Genomic DNA, 15,642 nt, shown 5'->3' on the forward strand with positions numbered 1-15,642 from the left:
CGAGTGGAGCGGAGCAGCTTTATTTTATACTCAAAATACTTAGTACAAACAAGCGGGTAAGACAAACGCTCACATAAATAGGCCCGCGCTTAACTTCACAAGGGAAAACTCAACACAAGGCAGACAGAGAACTGTTCAAACGTGAACTGCACAAGCAACAGGACAAGGCAAGGGACATGTGTCGTCTTGCCTCCCGTGTCCTGAACTGTTACCAAAAGCCCAAGATTTCCCCAGCATGGAGACAGGCAGACTCATGTATGGCAGGTGGGATTGCCATCTTAACCAGGTATTTATAGATACAGTTTTGCAAGAGGATGACATGGGAAGTTTCTCTTCTGAGCACTACGAAAGCTAGGACTTGTTGAGGGCCCCAAAGCTGACACAGCCAGCCCAGTCGCAGGACCCCGCCACAGGGCCAGAGACAGAAATAGGCTCAAAACATCAGCTGAGATAGCGTTTAACGCCACAGTTTTGTTTCCACAGCCAGTTCTCCGTGAGGACAGAGGGCAAATGTGTTCCCGTACAGCACCTGGGAATCAGATCTCCCACTTACACCCCAAAGAGAACATGGGGAAGAGAGATGGTGCTAAACAGCACACTGTCAGCCTGCAGGAGAGAGCAACTTTCACAGCTGGTGCTGCTCTTCCCCCCACGCCCAGAGAGCTCCCAAAAGCCAGGACAAATGAATTCAAGAAATAGCCTTGGCCCACATTTAACTCAGTACAAGGCAACACCAGTCTGGGAACAGAAATGCTCAGAAATGTAAATACTCCAGAGGCTGAGAGGGCAAGGAATAGGCTAACAGCTAGCTGCCTGGCAGACACTGCTACGCTCTCTCTGCATGCCATGCTGGGGGTAGCTTGGGATGGCATACTAACCAATTTGTTGCCACAAACACCTGTCATCAGACTTCGAAAACAAAACAGATTTGGTCTTAAATTTTAATACAAAGGAATTATGAAAGCATCCTCACAAAACTAGGGCTCACAACCCCAGTGTGAACCAGGAGCAACCGAATGGAGAGAAGTGTTTCAGCAGTTTTTTACCCTTATTATATAACTGACTTCTTAGCTTGTGAGACAAGAGTGAGATGACAAGCAGAAAGTTTCACCCTTAGTCCCAAAGCGTTGTCTCAAGCAAGCACTCAGTACTGTAGAGTCATCATCACTAACACTAAAAAAAATGGTGACAAAGAATGAGCCACGTCCCAGGTTGATTTACTAATTCAATTATTTAACAGGGGAGTGGGGAGCTCCCAGAGAATGGGCTAGGACAAAGCCTGAGCAGCCACTGCCTCGCGGCAGCAGGGAAAGCTCTCAGATCCAGACAGCTGTACAATCCTACTGCAGTTTTAAGACCAGAACAGCCTTCCCCCTAACAAGCAGCAGGCAGAGAGCCGCGCAGAGGTGTGTCTGCTGGCCAGCAGCAGGGTCCCCTGCACAGAGGCTCTCTGCAGCTCAGGCAGGGATTACATACATTCAAGGCTCTGCAGGATTGTTTGAAATGGCTTTAAGGGCTGCTACAAGGAACAGAACAATTCCTCACCCTGCCAGCAGATGCATTAGGCACAAAGCAGTTTGTGGAGAGGAAGTTTCTCTAGCACATTAAGGCACTTCAGCATCTACCTACCTCCTCTGCAGTCGGAATCACACCCACATTCAGAGTGTTATCTCAGGGGGGTGAAAGGTTTAAGGCTTCTAGGGCAACAGTGCTCAGGAGGAGCATTTTCAGCGTCTTTTAGTGTCACTTTATTCCCCAAATTCTGTCGGCTACTGAAAGACTCCCATTGCATTTACCTGAGCAAAGCAGGTCCTGTTCCACAAAAGGCTACACAAGCGTCCAAGCCAGACCTGTGCACATACACACTTGACAAGCCTGGAGCACCTTGATATAATTAGCAGTAGTGTGAAATCCACAAATAACCCCTGAACACTTCTGATAATACTCTTGCCTTACTAGTCGCACAGGATCTGCGCAGAGAATTTATCAGAAAGACCAGGGCATACATTTGCTCTTAGTGTTGGTTTAAACTGTCACATTTGCATGTTCAGGGTATGACATGCCTGGAAGGCAATTCAGAATTCATCTCCCAGAGTCAGAGACCACACCAGCTCCAGCAAATACAGCACAAACACATTCCACAAGATCAAAGCTATTGCAAAGCCCAGCACCAAAGCCTTGAATGATTCCAGTTAGCCAGTCAGCAGCTAAACACTTCTGGTAACAAAACCCCTGATTTCTCATGGGTAAGCCACACATCTTGTACCCAAGCAATGGGATGGTAAAGTGCCGAATAAGTTTTCATTTGCAGGAGCTCTAGTCTCCTGAGAGTTTCAGGTCTTCATTTCCTGTCTTACTTGGGGAGAGCATGTTCTTTACTGGGTGATGCAATTGTCTCCCATGTCCTGGGCATATCTGTCAGATATTGCCGTCCTTAAGTCCTCCACCTCTCTGTGAAGCTGTTTTACCTCCGTCAGTTTTTTCGCAAGTACATCAGGGCTCAGCAAGTCGTCCGTCTCCTTAGCAGAGTACTGCACAGCTGTGGAGTCAGAGACGGGAGTTACCTCAGACGTGCAATTTTGAGCAAGGGTCCCACACATTTGCAAATGACCCAGAAAAAAATCAAAGCACATTTGCAGCAGAGATACTACTTAACATTCAGTTACTACAGCAAGGAAGCATGAATTTTTAGAGCTTGCTAACCACAAAGGAAGGTTCAGAATCCTAGAAAGACAAGAACCTTATATCTATATAATATAGAAGTTATTTAATTCTACCACACAGCACGAACCAAAGAGTTTGCTAAGCCTTCACTCTGCATACTTACAGCGAATGCCCAGGAGCAGGGAGAGATTGGGATCCTTGCCCTGAGCCCTCTGAGTCACAATGCTGTAGACAGACTGCAAATCCTGCAGACAACTGGCCAACTCGCTGTGTAACTCCTGGGCAAGGTGGGCTGCCTCACCAGGGAGTGGCTGGGTTAGCTCTGCCTGTCGGAGTCGCTCCTGAAGGGTCAGGTTCTTCTCAATGAGATCCTGGTTCTGCACTGAAAGCTAAACAAATGGCCACAGCGGATTAGCGGTCACTCGATACAGAACTATCAGGCTTAAAGCAACTTAAAGCGAATACTCGATGATGATGGGAGCAAAGACAGGAGGAACAGGCTCCTCCTGTCTTAATGTGCTAGAGAACAGGTTTACGTCAGGCTCTCCAGACAGATGAACAGCACACAAGTGTCAGTCTTACAGAACGCGAGCAGTCAGCTTTCCTGGCTCACACAGGAAACACCCATTACACTACACTGGCCCTGTCAAGGCCTGATGCAACAGAGAAGCTTCCAGACTGTGCACCAACCTCTCACCCGGACACAGGCCATCCTTTCCCTCAAGGATTGCCATAGAGCTTAGCTTCCTTTAGGCCGGCCTCAAACTGGAGCTCAGCCCCATCCTGCAGCCCAGTTTGGACGTCTGCTCACTGTGTTGCTGCCCCCCACTGTCCAGCTCAGCGTCCAGCACCGCGACCCGACCCGCAGCCCCAGCTGAAGTTTGAGGCAGAAACAGTGTCTTTCCCCTCCTGTTTCTGAACAGAGGAGAAAAGCTCCTTTCAGAGCACTGACAGGGCAACTGACTGGCAGGAGAGGTTGAGCTCCTGACTGCAAACTAAGAGCCTCGCTAAAAGACAATTCACTGTTTGTTCCATTGCTGTGCTCCAGCACTCAAAATGTTCCCATGCTCTTACCTCTTTCACAGCAGTCCGGAGCTGCTGCAGTGCGTTTTCTCTTCTCATTGCCTCCTCTTTCAGAGCTTGGCTTGTCCCCTCTTCCTGAGCCACCTGTTCTTCCAGGCTCTGGAACAGACCACAGGAAAGACGCAAGTCTAACTCACTCTATAGCAAACGATCCGAGTTCTAGATCCCTCCGGATCCCTCCACAGTAGCCTCTCACCTTTACTTGCAAGGACAGCTGCTCCATCTTCTTCTGTTGTTTGTCTGCAATCTGGAATCAAAGGTAGAAGCCAGTAAGAATAGGCCACACAGACTCTTCCAGCAATACCAACAGGATTTTTCCTTCAGCAGGACAGTTCCCCCTCTCCTCCTCTCTCCTGTCCACTTACTGCTTTAATTACCGCCTATTTGTTAGCGGAGAACTTAGATGCCCTGATGAAAGGAACCATTAGAAATATCAGCTATAAAAAGGACTGGAGAAGTTACATTCTTGTGGTTTTCCTCCCGCCTTTTCTGCATTCTGCAACTTTGCTCTAGTGAAGTGTTCAGTGATTACTCTAGGACTCCATGGTTACCATATCAAGAACAGCTCTTAAAACACCTCACTCTGCAATGCCAGGAACAACTCTTTCAGTGCAATTGTGACTGCCTGCTAAGGCAAAAGACCGTGATTTCATTTTAGCGCCTGGCCGGTATAACACAGTGGAAGGAAAAAAGTGTGGTCACTCCACACTGTTCCCAGCTGGGAACTGGCCTGTTACCTTCCTGAGGCAGTCACATTCTTTCTTCAGAGAATCATTTTCTTTCTGTTTCTCCCCATCTTGGGCAGAGGGTCCTCTCTCTACATTCTTTACACACTGCTGCATCTTGTCCTGCAAGCTGAAATTAGCAGAACATCATGAGAAAAAAAAAAAAAAACACAACCAATCAGCTTTATTTGGGGCATTTCCCCCTCATTAGACAACATGGGAAGGTGAGAGACTTCCATAGCAGAAGATGCCATTGTTGCCCTGTTTGCATCCCACCTTGCAAAGCGCAAGGGCTGCAAAGGAGGGAGTTCCACCCCCTGGTAAAACCCTGCCCGTCATACTGGCTCGCTTGCAGCAGCGCCACGATTGCAGATTACATAGTTCTGTTGTGCAAGGAGTTACAGTTGAAAGCAATAACCACAGACAAACCCAGATGATAAATATGGGCCCCCTTTCTTTCAGCCACCTGGATCTGCTCCCAGCCTTCACTCTTTGCAAGCAGAATTTGAACAGAGTGTTGGTGAGTGCTCGCACAATCATAGCAAATCCAGGGTAACCCAGTTCTGACAGGTGGGACAGCAGCTGTGCTGAATAATCACTGTTCTAGTGCTGTGACTCCTTCAGTGCTAAGATGAAGCTCACTCTAATCCTTCAGGTTTTTACCTGCGTACAGAGGAAAGAAGCTCCAGTTCTTTGCGTTTTTGCGTTTCTAGCTGCATCTCTTGCTCCCTGCAGGCAGCCCGAACGTCTCCAAGCTGTGTTTCCAGTGCCAGCACTGTTTCCTGCAGAGTAGTACTCCTCAGTTCGGATTCCTTCAGCTGCAACAAAGATCATCACACTAAAGATCTCCCAGGTGTTTCACCACACGTTTCAACTACCTTCACAATGCAGTTTTCACTACTGATATGACAATTCTCAGCTATATAGCTCAGAACATTCCTCCTTCCAAAAGGGCACACTGCAACTTTACTTGTGCCGCTGCCCAGGGGATTATTTACAGCTGTAGAAAACCCACCTGAGCAAACATCTAAAGAGATATCATTGCTCATGGGAAAAAGTTTTACCTGCTGACTCTGTTTCTGGTGGTCCTCAAGAGTTGGTAGATCAGCCAGGTATCGCTCAAGGGTCTCAATTCTTTGTTGTCTCTCCCTGTTTTGCTCAGATTCCTTCTGGCATTTCTTTTTCAGATTATTAATGTGTTTATCTCTTCCCTTTACCTGCAAAGGCAGTAATACAAAAGTTCAGTTTTTATTATAACTCCTTGTCCATTCTTCAGTCCTCTGTATGCCCATTCATTTACCTGTCTGTATAGCACTCATCACCAAAATACAACATCATTTTACCGCAGCAGCATTTCTACTCACTTAGCCTAACACAGGCTTCTTCTTTGGTTAAGAGAAGAGGCATTAAAATACTTTTAACTGCAGGAGGGAGGTTTTTTGCTTATAAACCAAAGTACTCTACAAGGAGATTAGAAAATATCTGCAATAACATCTTGCCACAGACACTTTAATTCGCCTATTACTATGTCAACTTCTGTATTCTTGTGTATGTTGGGGCAGAGGAGGAAGGAGGAGGAAAACATCTCCACATCTCTAAAGCAATGGGATCATACCCTTTCTTCCTGTTTCTTTAACTCCTCTGCATGTTTCTGCATAGTTTCCTTCAGTGTCTCCCGGATCAGCTTTGCATCCACCTCTGCAGCAGCCAGTTTTCTCTCCAGGTCAATCTTTTCTTTACTGAGGGATTCCGTCTTCTCTGTGAACTGCGCTCGGAGAAACGTGTTCTCCCGTTGCAGCTCCTGGAGACAGAGACAGCCTGTGAATTCTGTCCATCAAAGCTAACAGTTACAAACTGACCCTAAGCAGCCGACTTGTCTCAGAGCCGTATTCTCAGCCATCGTAACTCCCAAATATCATTCTGCTTATCTTACACGCTCTGGTATCTGGAACAGCACTTGTCAGGGCTGTCAGACATTTGCACCGCTAGCACGGCTTCTAAACAAACCTGAGTAGTTCAGGACTTGAAATCTTGAGAGTTACCAAAAACCTCAGAGATGACAGATAATTCAGACCACGAACAAAGGATAATCTTATTCTGTATGGCCCTCCTAGTCAGGAAATACCTCATGATACACGTTAGGGCCAGTGGGTTCAATACATATTTCCCACTGATATCCCATTGCAGCCGATTACCTGCATTCTCAACACATAAACATCTCCATAGGGTGCTGGACAGCCAAGCAGGGCGCTGTGAACCTGCAGTTCACTTTCCCGAACTTTCTGCTCCAACTGGGAAATGTGCTGTCTTTGCCTATAAAAAACAGATAATAGACCATTCTCAAATGTACATCTTGCTTTTAATGCTAGTAGGGAGCAGTAAAATATAAACAGCGCCACCACACCTTTTCAATTAGTACTACACATGAGGAATGGCACCAAGCACAACAGAAAGACAACCACTAACTCAGAACTGGCCTGCAGAGAAATAATCCAGATGTCCTTTTATAGCTCCGTATAAACATTTCTTCCGTGCTGTCCTTCAAAAAAAAAAAAAAAAGGCTTCTCCCCCACCAGTGATTATGCTCAAAACATAGGCCTTGCGTGCTTTGAGTATTCTAGCTTGACTGCAGAGCAGATGGGTAAACTGCACAGACATCAGAAGACTCGAAATGAGCAAGCAGAGCAGGAACGTACAGTTCAAATGCTGAAGGTAGTTTTCCATTATCACCTTTTCAAAAAGCTTATGGACCACTAGCATTAGGCACGAGAAGTGTTGTTTGCCAGCCCAAACTCAGGAAGAAGTTTAAAATAAAGATCGCTAAGAGATCCCCAGAAGTTCTCAAGCAAACCGGCAGCAGTTTCAATATTCCAGATATTTGTGACGTGAACAGAAGTCTTTATCCATCATAAAACAGGGAAAACCATAACCAAAATTAATTGGAATCTTTTAGGATCACCATCCCAATTCTGAGGGGATGGGAAGAAAGCTTGTAGAAAAAAAAAAGGACCGTACTCAAAGGTATCTAGCTGCTTCTTTATGGCGCAAAAAAAAAAAAAAAAAAAAAGCCTTCAAATGGGTAAAAGGGACTCTGAAACAAGAGCTTTCCTCAGTATTTTCATAACCCTTCCTCTTCCAAAAAAAAAAAATACCCTGGAGTCCTTAACCCACTCTCCATTATCAACCTCTCACCTGTCAATTATGAGCTCCTTCTCCTTGAGCAGGTTTTCATTGGAGTTCAGGATATTGATCCACTGGGTTGGATCAGCTGAAGGCAATGAAGGAGAATACATCGAGGGATGGTGGCAAGCGGCTCCATTTTGTAACTGAAAGAAGAGACAAAATAAGGAGGGAGAGGTTTATGCTTCTCAGAGGTAATTGCAACATTGCTAAAGCTATTTTGCACACTGTGTGCTCATCTGCATGCCAGGACATAGTTATTTCAGTCTGTGTTGATGTCCAAGAACAAGTAACTTCGCCTAAGCACAACTGGAGACTAACAAATAATTTTAGATCACCGTGCTGTCTCACTGGAAACAATTTGTCACCATTAGCACACAGCTGGTGGGAGATGATAAACAAATTGCAGATAATTTTATGCATTTTTTCAGGAAGTCTTTTTCCTATCTCTACATACAGAATAAAATTATCCTATGAAGTAAACTGTTAACTTCTTCCATATGGTTCCTTCGCAGTTTCTGGTGGACAAGGTATTTCAGCTCTTGATCATTAAGAGACTTGCAACGTAACACAGGGAGAAGCACGAGACGTTTTCCCCCTTGCTTCATAAGGTCCACAACAATGACTCATGACTGAAAAGAGAGGAAAGGTTTCAAACTGACATATTTACACAAGTAGCTCCCCACCTGCATTTGCTCTATTTGCAATCGCACATTCTCCAACTGTTGTTTCCAAGCACTGAGTTCACAGGCCCTCTCATGTGGGTGCAGTGTGCAAGTTTCTTGCATCCATGCTCGAGATGGAGAAGTTACAGGTTTTGAAAAGGCAGTGTTGGCCTGGAGTCCCGCCGGCATCAGCCTGCTCCCATTTGGCCACGTTCCGTTCCGGGGCTCACAGATTCCATTAGCCCCTGCTGTTTGCTTACTCTCTGGCAGCACTTTATAATGGTCCTTTCCTGCCTCAGGTGCCCCAGAGTTCGGATTGAACTTCTGGAACCTGTGCAGAGGGTCAGTGCACAAACTATCCAGAAAGAGAGACTGATTAAAGGTACGCTCAATGGCAGGCATGTCAAACTTCCAAGCCTCTTCTGTTCTCATGTGATCAGAAGCAGTGTGCCAGGACTGCTCAAAACCATTTTCCCCACAGAGACGCAAGAGATCTCCGGGTGGCACCTGAGATGACTTCCCAGCATTAAAGTCTCCGTTTCTCATGAGTCCCGAGTGTTCAGAAGCAGATCCTGGCACAGCAGTTTTTGAAGTATTCTGTTCTCCTGCTGCGCAGAGCTTGGAGGGTGAGGCACCCAACGTAGAAGGCATAACATGGGCTGTTGGGATGGTCACTTGGGTTTTGATGGGCTGGAATGAGGAACCGTTACTAGAGTTGCAAAAATCTAGGGAGAGAAGAAGTGCAATGCTTTAATTATGATCCTGAAAATATTCTGACCTAAATCACCGCTTCTCTGCTGAACAGCTCTCCTAAGGAGTGTTAAAAAGCAATTCTTTTCCCAAACATCTCCTAAGCAGCTATAGCTGACATACAGCAGCAGGACTGAGGCATATCTGTGTTCTCCTTCGCTACAAAGTTCGGGAGCCTGTTGACATTTTCCTACCAGAGTAAACCACATGGAGAATCCAAGTTCCAGCTCAGTACACATTTTTAACCCTTCGCTTTTAAACTACTCTTCTATAATATAATCTTCAATTAATAAGGTTATCTTTCTGCTTGTTTAAAAATCACAGCCTTTAAATTGAATAAAAAGACTGAGACTTACTTAACTGAACACTGAGTCCTTGATTCTGTTCTGCCTGTCCCACAGCTCAGCGACTCCGAACTGTAACCAAAGCTAACTGGAGTCTTTACTAAGCCCATGATGAGCTTCAAACATAGCTGAACACATCACCAAGCAGTTGACCTTCGAACTCCTCCAGGACACTGCAGCAAAAGAGCTTTTTCTAGAGGCTGGAGTAATGGCTCTTGCCTCACTGCCACAGGAAACAAGATAGAGCACAGCACATACACAACGTGAGTCTGTCCTGTCAGGCACACACCAAACCTGGCTACATGGAAATACAGAGTTATTCTTAGTAAGTCTCAGATTTCAATACAGCAACAGCAAGAGCTGAGAAAGGCAAACACCCAAATGCCTGTTCCCGCTCCTCCTCCTGATACATTGTACAACACATTAAATTCAGGTTTCTCCCAGATACCCAAACTTGTTTTCCTCATGCCTTTGGCTAAAGGCCCATCCCCACATGATGTTTCTCTAATCCAACAACAGGACAGCAAGATTACGTTTCCATGTATTTGTAACCTCAAAGCATTGCTACAAGGAGGAATAAAAGGTTACAATTTGAAAATAGCAACAAGATTCTGCAAAGACCATCATCAAACTGCTGGAAAACTATTAGAATAAAGGCACAGACCCCATCTTCAAAAATTAACAGGAGAGGGAGAAAGTCTTCTCGGATATTGCTTGGATCTGCCTAAGAACTCCTTCACACAGTGAACACCCTGCCACTAAGCAGTCACAAGAACATTCACCTTGGCAAACACAGGAGAAAAAGTACAGTTTTGTTTTCAGCCCCTAAACATATAGTCCAGTATCACTATGAGGAACTTGAGTTCTCTGACCAGCAAGCCACGTGTGGATGCTGGTATCAGTTCCTTGAATGGAGTTACTTATAAATGTCATTGCAGTGACCCTAATGTACTGACTTAAAAAGTCAGTACGGTTCAGCCAACTGTCAGGGCTGCAATTCAGCCTAAGCTCTTAGGAACAAAGCTACAACACACAAACATTCAGACGGGCAATTTCTCAAAGAACAGTCACCACCTCGCTGCTCTCAACACGCAAGTAGATGTTTTATTTTCCTAAGAGAGGCTAGATGTGACACTTAAACATGCACTCTTATAACGTTTCCACAAGCCAGACGTTTTTGAAAGCCTTCATTTCAACTCTCACGTTATTAAGAACATAGCTCATTGAAAATGCACAGGACAGAATGGGAAACGCATTAAGATGTGAAGCGTATTGCATGAAAGGAAACACAACCTCAAACTTCCTTGCTGCTGAAAGGAGGATCGGTTTGTTCTATGCCACCTTCACAAACAAAGATGAAAATACAGGTAGAAAGGAACGCTGGGACAAGCAATTGCACATAACGTGCCTTAACTGAGTGCAATGCTCAAGCCTTACACTGAAAAGTACACAGCTTTAACACAGGTAAGGCATGTGCAAAGGCACACTGATTTCAATTCTCTGGAGGCACCTATAAATTATTAAAATTCAAAAAAAGCACCCAACAGACGTGCTGATAAATCACTCGTACATCAATATCTAACAGCAAATCACTAAGATGGCTCTCTTAGTCAGTTAAAAAGACCTAGTACAGCTAAAAGATATTTTAAACGAACCGTAGCTTAGAGAAACGGCAAGTCCCTTAGCTGCTTGTTTATATTTTAGGCAGCACATCTATAGAGGCAATGATTTTGAAACAGTCTCAAAACATTATTACAGATTCTACTGTCCAAATTTTACATTCTGGGGTTCAATATCATGGGGCTAGTTAACAGTTTGTTGGTGTTTCAAAGAAAACTTAAATGAAATCCTTCAATGTTACTGCGTGATCACATGTTCATAATCACCTTCTGCGCTGTCTGAGCAGGAGGTCCCAATGCCCGCGTCCCCGCTGTCAGCCACACTGGAACAGCGACTGACGCGACTCTGGAACTTCGCAGATAACATAGGTGTTTTCCAGTCAGTCTCCAAGAAATGACTCTTCTGACTGGTACTGGAGTCTAGAGAGAAAAAAACAGTGATATTTGTGTGTTAGCCACCAGACTGAAAAGCCTTTTAATGTACCTAATGAAGCCATAAATAATTATCCTTGCTACCTAGAAACAAACTGATCCTTGCTAGACTCTCCATACTGTCGCTCAGAAGTCTTTCCTTTTGCAAAAGGAAATGGTAGCAAGCATAAGAAAGCCAAATAATATCTGCAGGAGATTGAAAAAAATCAGTCTTCTTATGGAAGTCAGGATACAAGAGCAGTAAACTGTACTCCTACTGACAAGTCGGATGATATTGCACTAAACTGATGCTCTGGTACTTAAACAAAAAAAGAGCACCAGTGCTGGCACACAGCAATACCGATAATGGCAGAGATATGTTTTCACATTCACCATTAAAAACTCCTCCCAATTCATCAGCTATCATTCAAGAGAGGTCCACCAACAACTGATGCTCTGCCCCTAGATGCTCATGCAATTATTTTATTTTGCAGGAACAAGACTTTTTTTTTCCTCCTTTCTCTTTCCACAGAATAAAAAGCTTTTGGTAAAGAATACTCTGGGGGTCGCATGTCTCCTCAGGAAAACTCTTAACAGGATCTCACAGCAGCATGGCTTTAAAGAAAAGACTGTCCTTACCCGATGGATTGATCTGCTGGAGCCTCAGGTCTGGATGTTTCTCAAGAGCAGCCATCTTACCTATTCCTGTCAACTACAGGACAGTAAATAAAAATCATATTTTAAGTCAGCATAAACCGAACCCCGTTGCCATTAACCAAGAAAAGAGTAGACATGCATCAGCTAGGCTGCATTCAAGGGACTCATCTCAATACAGTATTTTGTATTTAATTAGCGTCTTCTTCTGAAGCTACCTCTGTTTCATCCCTGCAAGATGAGTACATAATACTTAGGTATTTAAGTCAACACTTAAAAAAGGTGCAGTTGTTGTAGGTTTTCTTCATGCCTGAGAAATGAGAAGAGATCCTGTTTGTAACATTCTTCAGGTATGCAGCTGTTCAGCAGAGCCTTTCAACTGGGGCATGCGTTATACCCATTGTAGTTATTTATAGAGCATCAGTCACCATGGTATCTACAAACTGCCTCTATGTCTATGGAGGCTAAAAATTTAAAAGTCTTAACATTAAGAGAGTTCATTTCTGCCCTCTGTAGAGGTCACCGGGCAACTACATCCAGAAATGCAGTAATTCAAAACAGCGTTGCTGTACCATAAATGGCAATCATTATCTATCCAGGGCTTTGGTTTACTTTATCTGCTTATCAGAGTACCTCAGACAGTGAATTTCCTGCCTCTGATGTGAACATAGTTTACAGCTGTCAGTCTTTGCTGTGAAAATTCAAGGCCTCTCTCCTTTCCACCAGTCAAACACTAAATCCTCATTTGCCGGCTCTTTGGAAACCGTTCATACTTAGAAAACACACATATGCACATTTTGCAACAGCCACAGGATTAGAAAATGGAACTACAATAGGATAGACAGAAAACGAACCAGAAGTGGCATTTTACTCATATAGCAAGGCAATGAGACATAGCTTTTAACTAAACATAGTACTTATTATGTTTTCATTTAGGTATGTTTCTGCAATTACTGAGATTTGAATGTCAGTCTCCAGCACTACAGTCAAACGGTTTTAACAGGGAAATTCAAACGCACACTGCCAAAACAGAAGAGCTAACCACCAAAGCATTCACTTCTCACACAGCACCACCCTCTCACAAAAACCCACTGTCCCCTTTCGACAGCATTCACAGCAGTGGGCATAGGGCAAATCCTGCAGACAGAGTGGGAAGGGATACGTTCATGTACAAAATGAGAGAAACGAAGGAGGAAAAGGAAGGGGAAGAGACAGACCACGAGAAGAAGGGGAGCAGTGGCACACGGATGGAGAGCAAGTGTGGAGCGATGTGACCGCACGAGGCTGGGGTGGAGGTAGGGGCAGTGACTCATCCCCGGCAGAGGTTATTTGCGCCTAGGAAAGGGACGGTTTAGCCCCAGGGGCTGAGAAGAACAATGGTTTGGACTGGGGGCGGGGGGAAGGAAGAGGGGACGGTAGTTTAACCTGAAGGAGGAGTAGTCTGACCCCGGGGAGGGGGACAGTAACTAGTTCCTGAGGAGGAGAAAAGGGATCCCACTGGGTGGGGAGGCAGCGATCGGCCCCTGAAGGGCAGAGGAGACCCCAAGGGCTGAGAGGAGGGAGAGAGAGACTTGCCCGAGGGGGGGGGGGGGGCCGCGGGCTGACCCCAACGGCCGCGGACAGGCGGACCCCAAGGGGCAGCGCCTGGTCCCTGAGGGGAGAGGGAGGCCGATTTGCCCAGGGCGGGGGGGAAAGAGGGTCTCAAGGGGCCTGGGGGGGGGGGGAACAGCGGGAGGAGCTCTGCCCCAAGACGGAGTCCATCCCCTGAGGCGAGGCGAGGCGAGGCCCGGGGCGGGCCAGGACCCCGGCGGGCGGGCGGGCGGGCGGGCGCGCACGGCCCCCTCACCTGGCTCCGCCGCGGCGCTCACGCTACCCCCGCGCGCCGCGACCGTTACAGCCGCGCAGGGCGGGCGGAAAGGAGAAGGGGGAGGTGCCACGCTCCCTTCCCTGGCCCGCAGCCTATCGGAAGCGCCGGCCCCTCCCACTCCCCCTCTCTCATTGGCTGGCTGGCAATGCCCATCCCCGCCCCAGAGCTTCGCCGGGGCAGCGACGGCTGCTGGGAGAGGAAAACTGTCCGCAGCCGCCACCCGTAGGGCGCGCAGGAAGGAAGAGTGCTTGAAAGAGCGGCGCGGGCAGCGCTCCCCCTCCCCAAATCCCCGATAAGCCACGCCTCACAGATCTAGGCCACGCCTACCGCTTCTTAGCCACGCCCCCTCCCTGGCTGCAGCCCGCGCTTGCGCAGTGCCGCCCGCGGCGCTGCCGGGGGAAGGCGGAGGTGGTTGGGCTCTGTCCCAGCCCCACACTCGCCCCACACCTTTCCTCACGTTTTCCTACACAGTGCCCCACACCTTTCCTCGCACGTTTTCCCACCTTTCCTCACACATTTCCCCACCTGTTTCCCCACACTTTTCCTCACACATTTTCCCACCTTTCCCCACATCTTTCCTCACGTATTTCCCCACCTGTTTCCCCACACTTTTCCTCACACATTTTCTCACCTTTCCCCACATCTTTCCTCACGTATTTCCCCACCTGTTTCCCCACACTTTTCCTCACACATTTTCCCACCTTTCCCCACATCTTTCCTCACACATTTCCCCACCTGTTTCCCCACACTTTTCCTCACACATTTTCCCACCTCTCCCCACACCTTTCCTCACACGTTTTCTCATGTTTCCCCACACCTTTCCCCACACGGTGCCCCACACGCTTCCCCTGCCCCAGCCTGCCGGCCCCGGACAGCCGCCCTCCCTCACGCCGGCTGAGGCCGGCCGCCAGCGCTGCCCTCGGTGGCCCCTCGTCACGCCCGGCTGCGCGCCGCTGGGTCACCTTCCCTCTCCCCCGCTTGGAGAGGCAGCGGCGGCGGCAGCGTCCGGGCTCGGCCGGTGATGGGGACCCTGTCGCTGGCGTCGGGGCTGGCGGTGGCCCCCATGGGCTGGGTGCTGCTGCTGGCGGCCACGGCCGCCCCGCGGTGGCGGGAGCTGCGCGAGCGGCCCGGCTACCCCCGCGACGTCTCCTTCAGCGACGGCCTCTGGGAGAGCTGCGTGGAGGTGCTGGCCCGGCCGGGGGCCGCGTGTCGCCCCCTGCCCGAGGACTCGGCTCGCCTCTGGCCCCTGCGGGCGGCTGCCGTGGCCTCGCTGCTCCTGGCGGCCCTGGCCTACGTCCTGGCCGTGCTGGGGACGCGCTGGTGGGCTCCCCGGCCCCGGCCCGGCTTGGCGGTCGCCGCCGGACTGCTGCTGGCGCTGGCGGGCGCCCTGTACCTGGCCGCTGCCTCCTACGCGGCTCACCGGGTGCTGGAGGACCTGGCCAACCCGCAGACCCCGCCGGCGGACCGCTTCCACCCGGGCGCCTGCCTCTACCTGGGCTGGAGCGGCGGCGGGGCGGAGGTGCTGGCCGGCGTCTGCCTGGCCGCCAGCTTCCGAAGGAAGAGGGAAGCCGGCGCGGGGCCGGCGGCTGCCCCGTACGAGGTGGATTATTGAGGCGCCGGCGCCAGTCCCGCAGGGGTGGCGGGGCTCTCCGAGGGGCGATCGCGACGCCTCGGCCCCCC

At 48.3% G+C, this 15,642-nt stretch overlaps 2 protein-coding genes across 3 annotated transcripts; one reads left to right on the forward strand and one right to left on the reverse strand.

Moving 5' to 3' along the window:
- Positions 1-4: 4 nt before the first annotated feature.
- Positions 5-14,051, reverse strand: CEP85 (centrosomal protein 85). 2 transcript variants are annotated; one of them, XR_011136006.1, is made up of 14 exons: positions 13,942-14,051; positions 12,081-12,153; positions 11,298-11,450; positions 8,339-9,042; positions 7,665-7,798; positions 6,668-6,785; positions 6,088-6,273; positions 5,537-5,689; positions 5,136-5,290; positions 4,485-4,602; positions 3,944-3,994; positions 3,739-3,875; positions 2,828-3,053; positions 5-2,539 (listed from the first exon to the last, which is right to left on the reverse strand). XR_011136006.1 is itself a non-coding variant. In XM_068917407.1 (14 exons), exons 2-14 carry the CDS (start codon positions 12,133-12,135, stop codon positions 2,376-2,378), a joined length of 2,325 nt encoding a protein of 774 aa, XP_068773508.1. In that variant the 5' UTR covers positions 12,136-12,153; positions 13,942-14,051; the 3' UTR covers positions 5-2,375. The 2 variants fall into 2 exon arrangements, 1 of the variants encoding a protein (XP_068773508.1); XM_068917407.1 differs by having other exon boundaries at positions 3,739-3,846.
- Positions 14,052-14,983: 932 nt separating this feature from the next.
- On the forward strand, positions 14,984-15,574 carry LOC138062061 (claudin-7-like). The gene has a single exon (XM_068917833.1). It carries the CDS (start codon positions 14,984-14,986, stop codon positions 15,572-15,574), a length of 591 nt encoding a protein of 196 aa, XP_068773934.1.
- The last annotated feature ends 68 nt before the right edge of the window (positions 15,575-15,642 follow it).

This window comes from Struthio camelus, chromosome 23 (genome assembly GCF_040807025.1).
Source record: "Struthio camelus isolate bStrCam1 chromosome 23, bStrCam1.hap1, whole genome shotgun sequence".
Classification (NCBI taxonomy): domain Eukaryota; kingdom Metazoa; phylum Chordata; class Aves; order Struthioniformes; family Struthionidae; genus Struthio; species Struthio camelus.

Excerpts from the sequence above, each read along its gene's own strand:
- LOC138062061 (XM_068917833.1), top strand. The coding sequence starts at position 14,984 with ATGGGGACCCTGTCGCTGGCGTCGGGGCTGGCGGTGGCCCCCATGGGC.
- CEP85 (XM_068917407.1), bottom strand. The coding sequence starts at position 12,135 with ATGGCTGCTCTTGAGAAACATCCAGACCTGAGGCTCCAGCAGATCAAT. Across the intron at positions 5,690-6,087 it reads TAAAGAAACAGGAAGAAAGG|GTAAAGGGAAGAGATAAACA; the intron begins GTATGATCCCAT and ends CTGCCTTTGCAG. Across the intron at positions 5,291-5,536 it reads ACCAGAAACAGAGTCAGCAG|CTGAAGGAATCCGAACTGAG; the intron begins GTAAAACTTTTT and ends TCTTTGTTGCAG.